General features: G+C 40.2%; 1 protein-coding gene across 1 annotated transcript in view; it reads right to left on the bottom strand.

The window, feature by feature from the left end:
- The window catches only part of srpk2 (SRSF protein kinase 2), a 103,357-nt gene that overhangs the window by 31,729 nt on the left and 57,023 nt on the right, over positions 1-14,605 (bottom strand). Inside the window, exon 3 of the mRNA XM_034685159.1 lies at positions 1,593-1,744. Within this exon, the coding sequence (XP_034541050.1) occupies positions 1,593-1,744 (152 nt within the window). The remainder of the gene's footprint in view (positions 1-1,592; positions 1,745-14,605) is intronic.

Genomic DNA, 14,605 nt, shown 5'->3' with positions numbered 1-14,605 from the left:
TTCACAAGTATGAGTTAGATAGTTAGAAGACACTAGAAAAGTGTCTGTAGTCACAGTCAATATCAGTCTACAAGTTTGAGCAATGTCTAAGATTTCATCTAAGAATATGAGATATTACTAATTTTACTTTTCTAACATGTAGGCAAAAATAAGCTATATAAATAATCATTATCATAGGCTGAGTATAACATATTCTAAAGGAGAAAAAACATGCTTTTCCTCATTGTTTTTGTAAGAGTTTGGCTCATTATCATTAAAGTAAATCCACCTTTGTGATAGTAAATTAGTATTAATTTATTTAGTATTTATTCCTGGCTACTGTGTTTTTAAAAAAAAGTTTTTTTAGTCTATTTTAACATTCTTTTACTCTTTATGACAAGCCCCATCTTGCACTGCTGTTGTCACTGACATGTTGACTATTGAGTGTTGTCTTTTTTGTTAGTGTTTGTGTTGTTTATCGACAAGCTGGTACAATGCAAAGCAAATTGCCCTCTGGGATTAATAAAGTTCTCTGAATCTGAATCTGAATCTAAACTACAAAGGTTAACTTTATGAGGTAAAGCCGTTAAAGGGGTTACATAAGACTTGAAACGTTTTACATCAAATGAGTGCAAGAACTGGATTCCTCTGAAGAGGGGAAACAAGCAACAATTCAATAACTGTTAAAGCTGAAAATGTTTACTGAAATGAGACGTGAAAATCCTCTTTGTTCGTGTTACAGTGACACTACCAGCTGGCAGAGCACACAGGCTTGCTAGCTGGGGTCTAACTGCTGTAGGTGTTCTTCACTGAACATAAACTTGATAAATGTGTGATGTTACAGTTAATAAAACAGTACACAGAATAAGAAGCCTAAGCTATGCTATAAGACTTACTTTCACTGCTATCAAAGCTCTAAACAGAGACGATCTGTGTGCGTTTCCCTACAGGGTGCATTAAAGGGTTTTTTAACTTTATACAATGTTTGGAAATAAATAAAAGTGCTCAAATTTAAATGGATGTATGAGGAGAATTAGAGAGGATGGGAAGAAGCCAAAACACAAATAAAGATAGAAATGAAAGAGTGACTGAAGTTTAATGTGACAGATTGTCTTTGCTTCATTTCAAATAAATTCAAAGAAATAAGGGATATTTTTTTCACAAAAAGAGCCCAATCCTCTTAAAAGAGATCCATCTTGATGAATCACAGCCTACGATTGAAAAATATGAAAGTATATTCAGCATGGAAACGAGGAGATACGTTTCTAAACGTGCTGCTTTTTTATCTGCTGGTATTGGATAATAAATGAAGTGTCATTTTCTACAGTTCTCATAGGAGTGATGAACATGAGCCTCTTAGCAGACAGCAGAGTCTTTAGCATGCAGAGCCACTGCAGGAAACTAGACTGCTGCTCCTTTCTGGCAGTAACCAAACAACCTTGAAACGCTGGTGTCACAACTGCCATGATGGTTTTAACGACGCTGCTGCAAATCCCATCAGGAGGGAGAGGGAGGAGAGGGAGAGAATCACAGACAGGAGCAGACTCCGGTGTGTTCTGTCTGTGTGTGTGTGAGAGAGAGAGAGTGAGTGTGTGTGTGTGTGTCATTCTGACCTTTGCAGTAGTCTGCAGGGTCCTCCTGCTCCTCATCATCGGAGCCCAGGATCTCCTCCTCCGGCTCCGGGGGCCCTGTCGGCTCAGGGGGAGGCGGAGGGGGCGGCGGGGGAGGAGGGGCACTCACCGGGGCTTTCTGCTGGGTCTCAGGCCTGAAAACATGACAACAGAGGGATGGAAGATAAGTAACCTAGCAGATAACTTCTGACAGGAAATCCACCTCCCAAGAAATGCAGTTCTACAGCATTTCTGGCTGTGACTCAGAGCGACTGTAGACTGAACTTTAAGTGAGAATGACTAACATCAAATAATAACTTGGAGCTGACCAGTTCCATTCAACAGTGATTCATCCTGTGCTAAGTTCATGAACACTTTCACATTGTGTCAGACAGGTCTACAGTAGAGAGAAAAGGGACAGGAAGTGACACGCTTTGCCACTGTTTTTAGAATAAAAAGTACAAAGGAGAAGGAGAGAGATTAAAGAGCTGGCACGACCATCAACAGTCAAAGTGTTGCTTAACAAATAAAGAATGAGGCGGCGACTACAGGGACTCATATTTAATCAACAGACAATCTGAGAAGAACGAGGACATCACAACACAACACAACACCAGGGACCTCTTTTGATTGCAATGCAATAAATTCCTCCCCGTTCCTCTGCACAGCAAAATAATACGCTCACGATCTTGGGGAAAAACATTCAAAAATAAACACCAATAAAAACAAAGCCAACAGGCATTTTCTGCACGTGAGAGATCGTGCCATCCTTACAGTGTTTCTCTGTTTTAAGTGCTAGCCTAAAGCAGGAGCAGAGATTATTTCTGTGTGTACGGCAAACCTCTTTGACAGTATTGACACAATTAAATCATCAGTTTGTGACGACAACAAGCGATTCTGCAACCACTTCTGTGGGATCAAAGCAAAGATCAATGTTAACATAAACTACAGTTTGAGTTTAAAGGAACATTTAATAGAAGTTAGGTCTTCTTCCTGATAATAATGGGAAAAGTTATCACTTCCAAACCCAACGGGTGACGTCACAGAGACTATGACCATGCTTCAAACTGTATGCTCCCTCTTTCCAACCCTAACTTAGTTGAGGCAGACGGCTGTCCAACACGAGTCTTGTTCTGCTCGAGGTTTCTGCCTGTTAAAAGGAAGTTTGTCCTTGTTGATTTACCCAGTCTTGATGTTGGGTCTTTGTTAATATTATAACAATAGAGTACGATCTAGACCTGCTATGTTTGTAAAAGCGTCTTGAGATAACTTTTGTTGTTATGTGGCACTATATGTAAATAAAGATTGATTGATTGAATGTTTAACACTGTTTCTGAGGAGACACTACAACTTATGAAGGTATATGTTCTTCAACACAATGGATCTCACCTGAAAAGTTGTCATTCAATTCAAGGATTCAAAGGTTTTTATTGTCAATTTTTCACAATATATACGAAGACATACAGGAAAATCGAGATGATGTTTCTTTCTACCAACTCTTAAATAGCAAAAATGTAAATATAAAATACAATAAAATTATAATAAGATACAGTTAAAAACAGCCTATGTACACAGTGCAGGTAGTGCAGTGTCGTGACAGTTTATGAATTCATGAACAGTCATGAATAAGTAATGAAGAAATGCAAAGCATTATAAAACCACAGGTGTTGTGGTGCTAATTCCAGAACTGCAAGAGGTTAATTAGAGACAACCCAAATCTATACAATTCATGACAAAAATCACTGATCTGAAAGTCCTTGATACCCACGATTTTGCAAGTGGGAAGACCAAAGATCTCACCAGCTGGTGGTGTATTTGGAAGAGTCTCCCTAGTCTTCACTGCTTTGCAAGGGAATCCCTACCTGCCCTATGTGATGTGATCTCTACATACATTCACTATCTGAGTGACAACAACATTAGTAACATCACCTTATTACAGACATGATGACTTCTGACATTTGTATAGTGAGTATGCTTAGCTTGAAATAAAAGACATATGAGGAGTCAAGATAGTTCCTTGTTTTCTAAAAACAGGGGCGATTTTTGTGATTTTGGTTAGAATCGGTCAGTATAGCTGGATGCATTTTTTCTCACTTAAGCCCTTTGCACTCTCCGGTGTGCATAAATCGCACATTTTAAAATCAAAATCAGTCAAAAATATCAGTTATGATTTGTTACATTGAGTATAAATGGATGATACTGCATTTCTGCGAAACATAACTGCAGTTGGTGTATGGTCTGACACCGCCTGGAGCTCAGACAGTCAGGTCGAACCAGTCGACACCCACCCAACACCTCAGACAGGAATCAGCTGCAAAATGGAAACTGTCCAAAACTGGAATATAAACTAAAAAGCAACTCTGGAGAAGTGCTAACAGAATAAAATCACAGACAGATCAGGCTTAATTTGACAAAGTTTGCTTTTCAGGGTTCACTTTTGTGGTCAGCGACGGCCTTGCTCCACTTCTTTCTGCTTTTCTAAAATGGAACTGAGCCCATGAGAGGGAAACATTAAAGAGGCTGCAGAGCAAAGTCTGCCTCTTTCTCCAGGCCGGGGTACTTTTATGGCATTCAGCTGGCACTCTCATCCAGGACAACTTACAAAGATTGATCAGGCAGGAAACTCAGTGTGTTGCTTGAGGATGCTGCCATTGCACACACACACACACACACACATACACGCGGCTATTTGTGGAGGCTTTGGGAACATGCCTGTAACGTTTCTGTTTTAAGCCAATCCCAGCCAAACAACTACGATAGACCTATTCAAATGACAGCCCCCGAGCTGAATCCGGCCCCTCTATCCAACTCAACGTTGCTCTTTACTTAATCTATTAAAACGCTTTGACTTAAAGCTCCTGTGAGGAGTTTTTGGCTAGTTTTGCAACTCATTACTAATATTCATACTGATTTCTCTATGCAACTAATAAAAGCAAACAAGACTAAGAGATGTTCAATCATTTCTTTATAGTTTTAATGCTTTTAACGCCTATAAAAGCTGCGGGTAGCTGGGGTAGGTGTCAAAGTGATCAACAGCACCCTGCCAGAACAACCTTTTTTACATTTCACCACAAAGACTCACATGGAGTGATATGTTTGACTGTTAAAGGAGAGCAGGATTTAAACAAGTTTATGTATCATCCCCAACAGCTTTACTGTTTTTCAAACTTTGTAATTGAGCAGGCTTTGTGTATGCTAATTTGACTCATGTTACCATATTTCAGGCATGCTATCTATTTTGTATGATTTGCTTTATTACTATTAATGGCTCTTCACAGCAATCAAGGGCAAAAGGTCACAATCTAAGGTGTGACTTGTTGAAAGAAAGACTTTGAAAAACATCAAAATAACAAAATGTGTGGTGATCATTCTTATTCTAACAACTCAAGGCTGTAGACCAAAGTAACAAAGGTTTACAGGCCACAAAGGGAACCACTGCTTTACAGTAGAGATGCAGAATATGGAATATTCCCTCCTTGCTTTACTGAGCCATACATACCATCCATCCATCCATTATCTTGACCGCTTATCCCGTTAGGGGTCACGGGGGGCTGGAGCCTATCCCAGCTGGCTTTGGGCGGAAGGCAGGGTACACCTTGGACAGGTCGCCAGCCTATCACAGGGCATCTTACATAACAAGATGCTCTAATTTCATTCTACTAAATTCTGTACCATAGACCATGTAAACATGATGGATGGATGACAATGCTCTCCCCAAAAGTGAAGCCAAAACCTTTAGATCTCCCTCTACTCTACTGACTGGCTGCAGTATACGTCATGAAGCCGCCTTCTCCTTAACAGATACAGAGGTGGCCACTCTTAATGCTAAATGTAACTCGTTTAACGTTAACAACTAATCCCTTAATTCTGTTTAAAATCAACAGAATTGAACATTAATGTTAACTTCCTGCAGAGGGTGTAGAGGGGTAATGGCTAGAGAAATGTAACCAACACAAATAAACAAAAGACTCATTAAAACTTTCCATAATGTCTACTTCAAACCGGCAAAAGAAGCCTTGTGCTAACCTGAGGGATCTTTGCTGTTTTATCAGTAGGTTAGAGCAGGGGTTCCCAAACTTCTTAGTCCGCCACCCCCGAAATAACAGTCCCAGATAATGCCCACATTGTCCTGAGGTGGTTAAATGTTGCAAGAACTAGCATGCCATTCCACTAACCTACATATTTCTCTGTAATTTAATAAAGGCTAGAAGCAGCATCATTTCCTTTGGTCATGTGGCAACAATGTAAAGAAGAAAATGTATGACGTTTTGTATTTGCATGGTTTTATCTAAAATGTAGCTACAATTTTTGTAGATATTTTAGCAAGAATGCACCCTATATGCAATTTTAGATCAATTTATATTTGTATTGTTTTTTAAGAAGTTATCAGGCCAACCCTAATTAAGTGTCCAGCGACCACCCAGGGCGTCCCAACCCCCACTTTGGGAACCACTGGGTTAGAGAGATGGAGGTGGAGGAGGTGGACACGTGCGTCCATCTATGCATGCATTAAACTATCTGTCCATGTAGCTTGTGATTGAGAGCAAAGCTACTATGAGGGACATTTCCACATGTCTTTGTTTCTGCTGCCTCAACAAGCCTGTAAAAACTAATCTTCAGTGAAACACTGATGTACCTGGAGGTGAGAAAACACTGCAGCTTTCACCTTCATCAATGCTGACATTTTCAATCAATCTCACACTCCCTTATCATCCACACAGTTGAATCTGCGAATCAAAAACACTCGCTGTTTCTGTGATGCCTCGGTGCTGTCTCTCTGAGGCTGAGCCTGAGAGAACTTGACAAACACAAACACTGCTTCTTCTTCTTCTCCTCCTTCTCCTTCTGCGTCACATCACAGGAGAACCGGCAACATGATCAAATGCTAAATTAAGACGGGGGAGAAATATAAACACACAAAGCCAGCGCTTGTGAGCCGTTATAAAATTGCGGTCACAGGCACAGACACATGATGGAGCCTCTTGGTGCGTTGCCATGGCAACTGCAGAGCGAGGAGGGGAGGCAGAGAGGTGGGGGGGTGTAGAAAAATCCAGGACACAAAGAGTTAACGCGGTGGTAAGGCCAACACACACGACAGCGATGGTTCTTCCAATGCAGCAGCGAAGGACAGAAGATAACTTGGCATTGAGATTTCATTGCTATTTTTTACAACTGCCTCACACACACTCACACAGCCACACACACACAGGAACACACACACACAGGAACACACACACACACACACACACACACACACACACACACACACACACACACACACACACGCAGGAGAGGGCTTTGTCCTTGCAGCAGGATGCTCCTTCTTTACCAAAGCAGTCACGTAGGGAGTCATACATCACATCTATTAGCTCAGCGCTTTTTTACGGCTTGTCCTGCCGTTGGCTCAACGAACACTTAGGCCAAGGGAACTTTCTAGACATGAGCCGAGCAGCAGAAACATTTAGATAGCAAAGACTACACAGACTGAGAGGGAGACATGAGGAGGAGGAGGAGGATGAAAGAATATGGAGAGAAAATCAGAAAAAGAAATAGTAAAAGAGGGTCAAATGGAGAGAAAAACAGACAAAACCAAAGAACCAAGAGAGAGAGAGAGACTTAGAAATATATGCAGGCAGACACAAAGAGATGGAAAGACACAAAGAGATTAAGGGGGGAAAAAATCAGTGGATGGAAGGAAATACATAAAAAGACAAGTATAGTATGAAGAAAGAGAGACAGAGCTGCAGATGATCACAAGCAGAGGCAGTGGGAAAAAACACAAACAAGAAAAGGGCAGATTGAGAGGAGGATGAGTTGACATGGGGAGAGACTAGTCTTAAGAAAATAGACACACTAAAGAGAAAAACGGAAATAGAAAAGGAAGAGAAGATGCACAAAGTCCATCCATACTGTGTTAAGCTGCTTAATAAATTAGGATGTTAAGTTTTGCTGTACTACTTTGTGTAAGTATTACTTAAACTATTTAAGTTACACCCAATATGTCCATCAGTTGTTGCTTGTTGTGGCTTGAGTTTGCCATGCTGTGTTTTTAGTTTATTTTTGGAGCATGTAGTACATTGGAGGTTATTCGGGAGGATTTTCTGGACAGTGTTTGTCTTTGTTTTGGATTACCGTAAAAATAATAATCAAATGTTTGGATGAAGCAATCATATCCAGCATCTTAAGAATATAAAAAACTTGGAAATATCCCTTTAAGTTAAATGGACAATAATTTGCGATTGAAAAAGAAAACAAAAAAAAAATGATCGTAAGACAACCTAGCTTTAACTTGGCCGTTATTTGAAATGTTCAGTTCGATGTTTGTTGGTGCTGCAAGAGGCAGGATAAGAATCCCATGGTAGCACTATCAGCCGTGGAATCAAGGGGACTTTCTCCTATCTGTACATGTATCATTATTAAATCTTTACAATGTCAAATAGAATCCCTTCAGGGTAAGCAAGACCTCACCCTTTTTCTATTTGCATAGTCACTTGCTAGCTATACATCACCCCTATTTAAGTTGTTAATTATACAGCCCTAGTAATGTATATCATAAAAGGCAAAACATACACAAGAAGAAGAGAGACTCTTCTGGAAAACAATCACCAAGGAAAAATAAGAGTCAAACCGAGATTTACTTTATTGAATCTCTTTGCATTAACCTTCATACAAAGTCACACGCTGCATGTGGGCGTATGTTTACAACAAACAGACTGCTCCACACTGAAACACACAGCACATCGCTCTGCCTTAAAACTTCACTGAGAGACAGGTGGAGGTGGAGAGAGCATTACTGCTGAGCGAGCGGAAAAAACAACACACCGAGACTGAAAACAAGCTCATCTTTGAACACCAAAAACACAACAGACGATGAGGTCATTACCTTCAAACACACGGCGTGTGATCAGAAAATGAGATTCATTTGTATTTTCTGTGTCTTTACAGCGTTCACTCTTTCAAGTGATGCACATCATTAAATCAGACTACAACATGGAATATATTTTTTGCCAATGTTATACTGTGGCAAAGGAGGTCATGTTGATGGTGCCAATTGTTTGCCTGTTTGTCAGCAGTGCCACAGAAAAAGTACAGATGCCTTTTTCATAAAACTCAGTGGAAGAGTCAAGCAAGGGTCAGTAAATAACATAATAAGTTTTGGACTGGATCTGACTTAAACAGGCAATAATACTGACCACAATGTAACAGAACAGTCAGGTATGATGTGAAAAAAGGAGACATGCAATTAAATTGTTCAATACTGTGATGATGATATGAAGTGCAACGTATTAAAAAAGTAAATGTGCATATTAGCTATAACTCACAGTTTTTATGTCTACCTGCTGTTCTTCATGTTTTTAAACAATACCTGTGTTTGCAAAAGGAGAGCTGATAGCTAGCTTGAGCTTCATCTGACTGCATTGAAATGCAATGAAAGCATGGCTGCTGTATGCCTGCATGCAAAGCAATAAAGCCTTGCTAGTAATAATGATATTGCAGTAACAATGAAGCAGTGCTTTCATTTGTCGCCATTTAGTGTGCAAATAAAAGTATCCTGCTTTTGAAAAATTATTTTACTTATTTCAAAAACTTGTTTTGTTACGTGTATACTCACAGTCCAAGCTTTTCCTGCCCGTTCTTGCTTTTTATATATTAATTTTGAGTAATATATTTACAATTTAGAATTATATAACAAATGTACAGCTGTGATGATGTAACTTTATTGGGTCACAACCATGTTTTGACCTTATTTCTTACAGCTCCCGAACTACATGCAGACTGTTGTAGTGGTTGAACTCACAGAAATGTATGTCAAAGAAGTCTCGACCTTTGGCCTTGGAGTACGTGTGGCCTGTCTAAGAAGAGCTGCTGCAGATCCTCCCCTCACTGTGCCATAATATCAGTCTGTCCCCCGGAGGTTGTTTTCAGCAGCCAGATATACTGAATGGACATTTGCTTCAGAATTGCTTCTATCTCTTTGTTGTTGTTTACATGCTCCTACAAAATGTAAAGATATTGCTTAAGATCAGGTTTGATATTGTGACTACGGTGGGATGATCTGTATTTTAAACTAGAGAGTCAACAATGTGTGACTGAGGTTCATGAGTATGCATGCTGGGTTTCATAAGAACCAATCAGCTGTGATTAGTTCCCTCCTCTGGTTAAAAGGTGCGATAATCAGTTTACTCCCCTTATTGGCTCCAATTTGCACACCAAGAGAATCAATTTGCTCCTGAAGGGTCCCCATCTGCCTCTCCTGTGCTCAGCAGACACTGAATGTGAAGCCCACATGAGTTTAGGATATTTGAAGGAACTTTTGTTTTCAGAGACTGATTCTGATTCAAGTTTATTAGAAAAATATACGTCTGATGTGTTGATAGTTCATTTATGAAACAGTCAATTTATGTTCAACTTCAGCTCCGCTATGCCGTGTACAATTTATTTGTATGTTTTCCACAGGGAGAGACAGGGAATGTGGGGAGTGGAGAGTGGGGGAAGACATGCAGCAAATAGTAGAGGTCGGGAGTTGAACCTGTGACTGCTGCAACAAGGACTATAGCCTCTTCAATGGGGTGCACGCTTAGACCACTAGGCCAGCGAAGCCCCCACACATATATGTTTTAATCATAAATAATGAAAGTCAATATAGTGAGACTTTTGATTTTGCTTTTTTATATATCATCTCCAAGAAAGATCACATGGTATACTCTGATACTTTGTACAGTGTCTGGAAGGCACTCTGGAGAAAATATGTTTAACTGTGTGCTGCAAAAGCTTTAAAAAGTCAACCTTAAACAGTTTGAATAACTTCAAACACTATTTTAGACACTTTTTCAACAGCTCTTATTTTAAGGAAGTGAATTGTTCCATGCAAAACAATAGAAGGCAAAGTTTTGAGCTGGGTGTCTTTTATTTTGCACATTTTCTAAAATAAGTTTTAAGATCATGACTCTCAGATGATGAGTTTTATTTCCCTCATTAAAAACATATCAGCCACCAGTTCAGCCATTGATAGGACAAAACAAACCCAGTGCTGACAGACAGGAAGGATAATGAAAGAGAAGCACTAATTTAAAGGATGGCACAAATACTGTGGTTGTTCAACGTAACAAGTGTGTCTCTGCATGTGTATGATCACCTTGCCTTGGGCCAGTGTGAGAGAACCACCAGGAATGTCCTGCATGTTGCAGCATTTTGTATGCTCATAATACAAAATAAGCGGAGGCTGAGTGTATTTGTGTGAAATTGTCCTTTGCTGCAGTGAAGCATGTTTCAAATGCATGTTAGCTTAGAGCTCAGGTTGAGACAGTACTCTGTCAGCCTTTGGTTTTTAGTGTGGTAGAAGTAAATAACAGCAGAAGTTTTCCCTCCTCTAACATCTTGTCTTGGTGTGCAGACATGCCCTGACGGCTCTTAACACCCACAACATGTCAGCTTTGTGACGTACACACCTGTATACATGCTGCCCGCTGTCAGCCTCTCCTCTCTCACGCCCCACAATGGCATCTCAAGCACTGTTGTTACATTTCCTGCAGACAAGCATGGTCTTTGAGATCAGGCTTGGTTCACTTTGAGAGGAAAATGTCATATTAGTGCACAGGAGAACGGGAATAAATACAGATAAGTGCTGTATGATATGACAAGTTCAAACTACAGGTTTCTAGTCATCTTGAAAGGTTTGTCTTATTTCTAACCAGCAGAGAGCCAAGTCCAAGCTCCATCAGTAACACCTGAAAACCAGTTCTGTCATGCAACCATTGAACTAAACCCACTTCCAGAAGTACTTTTTCCTCACAGTAAATCCATTCTCTTACTATATTGTGTAGCAGTGCATGAACTACTTTGCTGCTGTACATAAGTCACTTGGGGGACAGCCCAGAAAACATCAGCAGTGTGGAGGTAAAATAACTCAAAACAAGTCACAGTTTTGGTAAATACAGCTCTTAAGCTACTATTACAAGAACTCACCATCATCATGACTATTTCTCTTTTGGGTTAAATTTTAAACCATTGAAACGTATAACCCTCTAGTGACTCTCACAAATGTATTAACCAATAAAAACTTAGTAGATGTACGTGGGTATCAGTGTATATGTTGGCAAGCAGGTTGTTACATTGTTAATATAAACTTTGATCAAAACTCACTCCCAAAAAAACGTATCTTGAATAAAATTTTGACCATGCCAATTTTGTTATAATCCTGCATACTGGTGTCAGTATCGGCAACAAAACTCCCATGTCATCTAGGCTTAAAGTAACACTAAGTGCCTGATGCACCAAGTGTAACTACTAAAAACAAAACCATACATTTACAGGTTTTAATGCTTCTTTAACAACAGTATGTAAGTAGATCTCTTAGTACCATCCACAAAGCCCATTTTGTATTACTAAAGGCATTCACCTCTGGAAAAAAGGTCTGTACACCTTCTGTTTTAAAGTCCCGAGTAATGAAGGGTATCAGCTAGCCTAGCAGATCACACAGTCACTGGTTCATCAAGACCATGTTGTGTCCAGAGGGGTGGCACAGGCCCCTTTGAATCGACTGGCCACCCCTGGTGCCACCCCAAAAACCATCTTGTTCAAGAGTCCTTCAAGAATAAAGTTGACTAACTTTTTGAAATCACAAAACTACACAGGAATAAAACATCTATGATATAAGCACTTAAGATATATATGATAAGCCGAGACTGGGTCAATATATTTTCATGAGTGTGCACACTAATGCTTCATGCCCCTGCATAAGTCAGTGCCCCTTATAGACACCCCCAATCAATAAAGTCTGGACATGGCCCTGGCTAGAGCAGCATGTGTGTCACAGTGTTACACTGGAAAGGATTTTTCAGAAATGATGGTGTTGAGAGGATATTTGTGACCTCTCAAATACTTGGAAACTTTTTATGATTAAGTATGAAGTATAAAAATCCATGTGCAGGAGTTTGGCTTGTTTTTGCAGTAAGTTTGAATAAAAAAATCAGGACCTGAACCAGTTCAAAGAATTCCACAATTGCTTGTTTATTCCCATTTGCCTCTGATGAATCTGGGTCTCAGTGCATTTGCCCCATTTTATGACACATTTTTAAAAAGCCTGATGGAAAAAGTAAAGATTTTGTTTCTTCATCTGTGAAATTTATGAAAATCAATTACTGTAGAATGAGAATTATGAGTGCCTTTTAACCTTGCTGTGATCATTGCAACAGCCTTTCCTCCAGCAGTTATGTAAAGATACATGCAGTAGTGCCAAACATCAATACTGAAAACTCTTAAAGTGCCGATAAAGGCACCTTAAAACAATTCTGACACAGCGTTTATTCTTTGCAGAAACACTAGTTTCACTTTCTTCTCCCCCCCCCCCTGCGTTCTGATTAATTGGGTCTAATAATTTAATCCACATGCCTACTGGGACTTTGACATCCATGCTGTGTCCTGCTGTCAGTGACAAAGAACTCACAAAGCATTGCTAACACATCTCAGACCACTGAGACGCCGCATAAAACAGTTGACCGCTCTCAGGTTCAAACTTGATGACTCATGCTTATACATGTCTCGTTATCACCAAGGTAACAGGTATTCCTTAGCAACAGGACTATCATCCTCCTCTCTCGATGTTAAGGCGTGGGTTTCAGACCGCGGCTGTCCTTCAGCTCTGCTTATCCATTTTCATGCCGGTGTCTCAACGTCTGATCGATTCATCGTTAATCTTTCACTCTCTCCGTCTCTCCATCTTGGCCCCATGTCGGCAGGACAGCTGACTCATTCTCTCCTCTCCTCCAGAGGATCCGTCTGTGTGGAGAACTGAGATCTCACCGCTATTTTCAGGATGCAGCCTGCCGTCACTGCCCCCACATAACCTCTCGCTGCACATTATGGTTCAGCCGGATGTTGTTTCCTACCACCAGACATCAATTCAGCGCTTTAGCATAAGGTACACTCTGGATCCCCATAAATTATACACACTAAGAATGTGCAACCTGGATGCTAGCAAAATCTTAAGACTCCTCTTGGCTTAAGAGGGATTTCACCAGATACAAGCAGTGAATCAGAACATGAAGCATCAGAGTGATCACCAAATTAGCATTCCAATACTAGTGCACTGTGGACTCACGATGGATCGCTTTTAAAATAATCAAAATCAACGAAGCTGACTCACAGAAATTATCTCTTTATAATCAGAAGCATTCTCTAGCTATTAAAGCTGTTTCCCATTACCCACAGTGCAACTCATCTTCTAAGAGTTCAGTCAAAGAGACTGTTATGCTCGCAGCTGCTTTTGTAGCTGCGAGCATGCTGAATCTCAACATCCAAAGAATCCATTTAAATCTGAAAACTGTTGTCTCACTTGACATGGACTCAAGTGACATCACTGGAGGAATTTTTGGACTTCATGGGTAACAGTTCCCTTTCAAGGTAGAGCGTCAGAGTGCACGTCACAGACCTAAAAGGCTAGCAGAGATAACCAAAACATTTCAGTCTCTTATGCAACCGTAAAAGAGTTGAACACTACTTTAAAGACTGGTGTAGCAACATCTGGCAGCTGGCCACTTGTGGCAGCTGGCAGCACAATGCTGCTTGGCAAACACAAGGACAAACTTTTGTGCCCTATTTAAGATTCAACATAGACGACAGTACTGCTTCGAACATGAATCACATGAAACTCTGCGCCTTTGACAGATAGAGATGATCTTATACTGACATGACTATTGGTAATGCCACTGGTACAGGTTACGGTATATACTTTTTGTTATTGATGTAAAACATTTTGTGACTGTTGTCCATGAAAAGCCTTAAACTTAAGTCAATGAAACAATTCCACAACTTCCATGAAGTCTCATGATACACAGGACATCAGGAGGGGGCTGCAAGCTGAGCTACCACTAGGGTTAGCTCTGATAACATCCAGGTGCTCAGCTTGACTTTTACTCAGTCAGGCCATACGACAATCCATGGATCAGAATGAGGGTTGGTTGGTCACCAGTTTAGAAAATTTTAACAGTCCATTTTCTTTTTTTTACTAACTCTTA

The sequence above is a fragment of the Notolabrus celidotus genome, chromosome 6 (genome assembly GCF_009762535.1).
Source record: "Notolabrus celidotus isolate fNotCel1 chromosome 6, fNotCel1.pri, whole genome shotgun sequence".
NCBI classification, from domain to species: Eukaryota; Metazoa; Chordata; class Actinopteri; order Labriformes; family Labridae; genus Notolabrus; species Notolabrus celidotus.
This window is presented reverse-complemented; position numbering and strand designations above follow the sequence as displayed.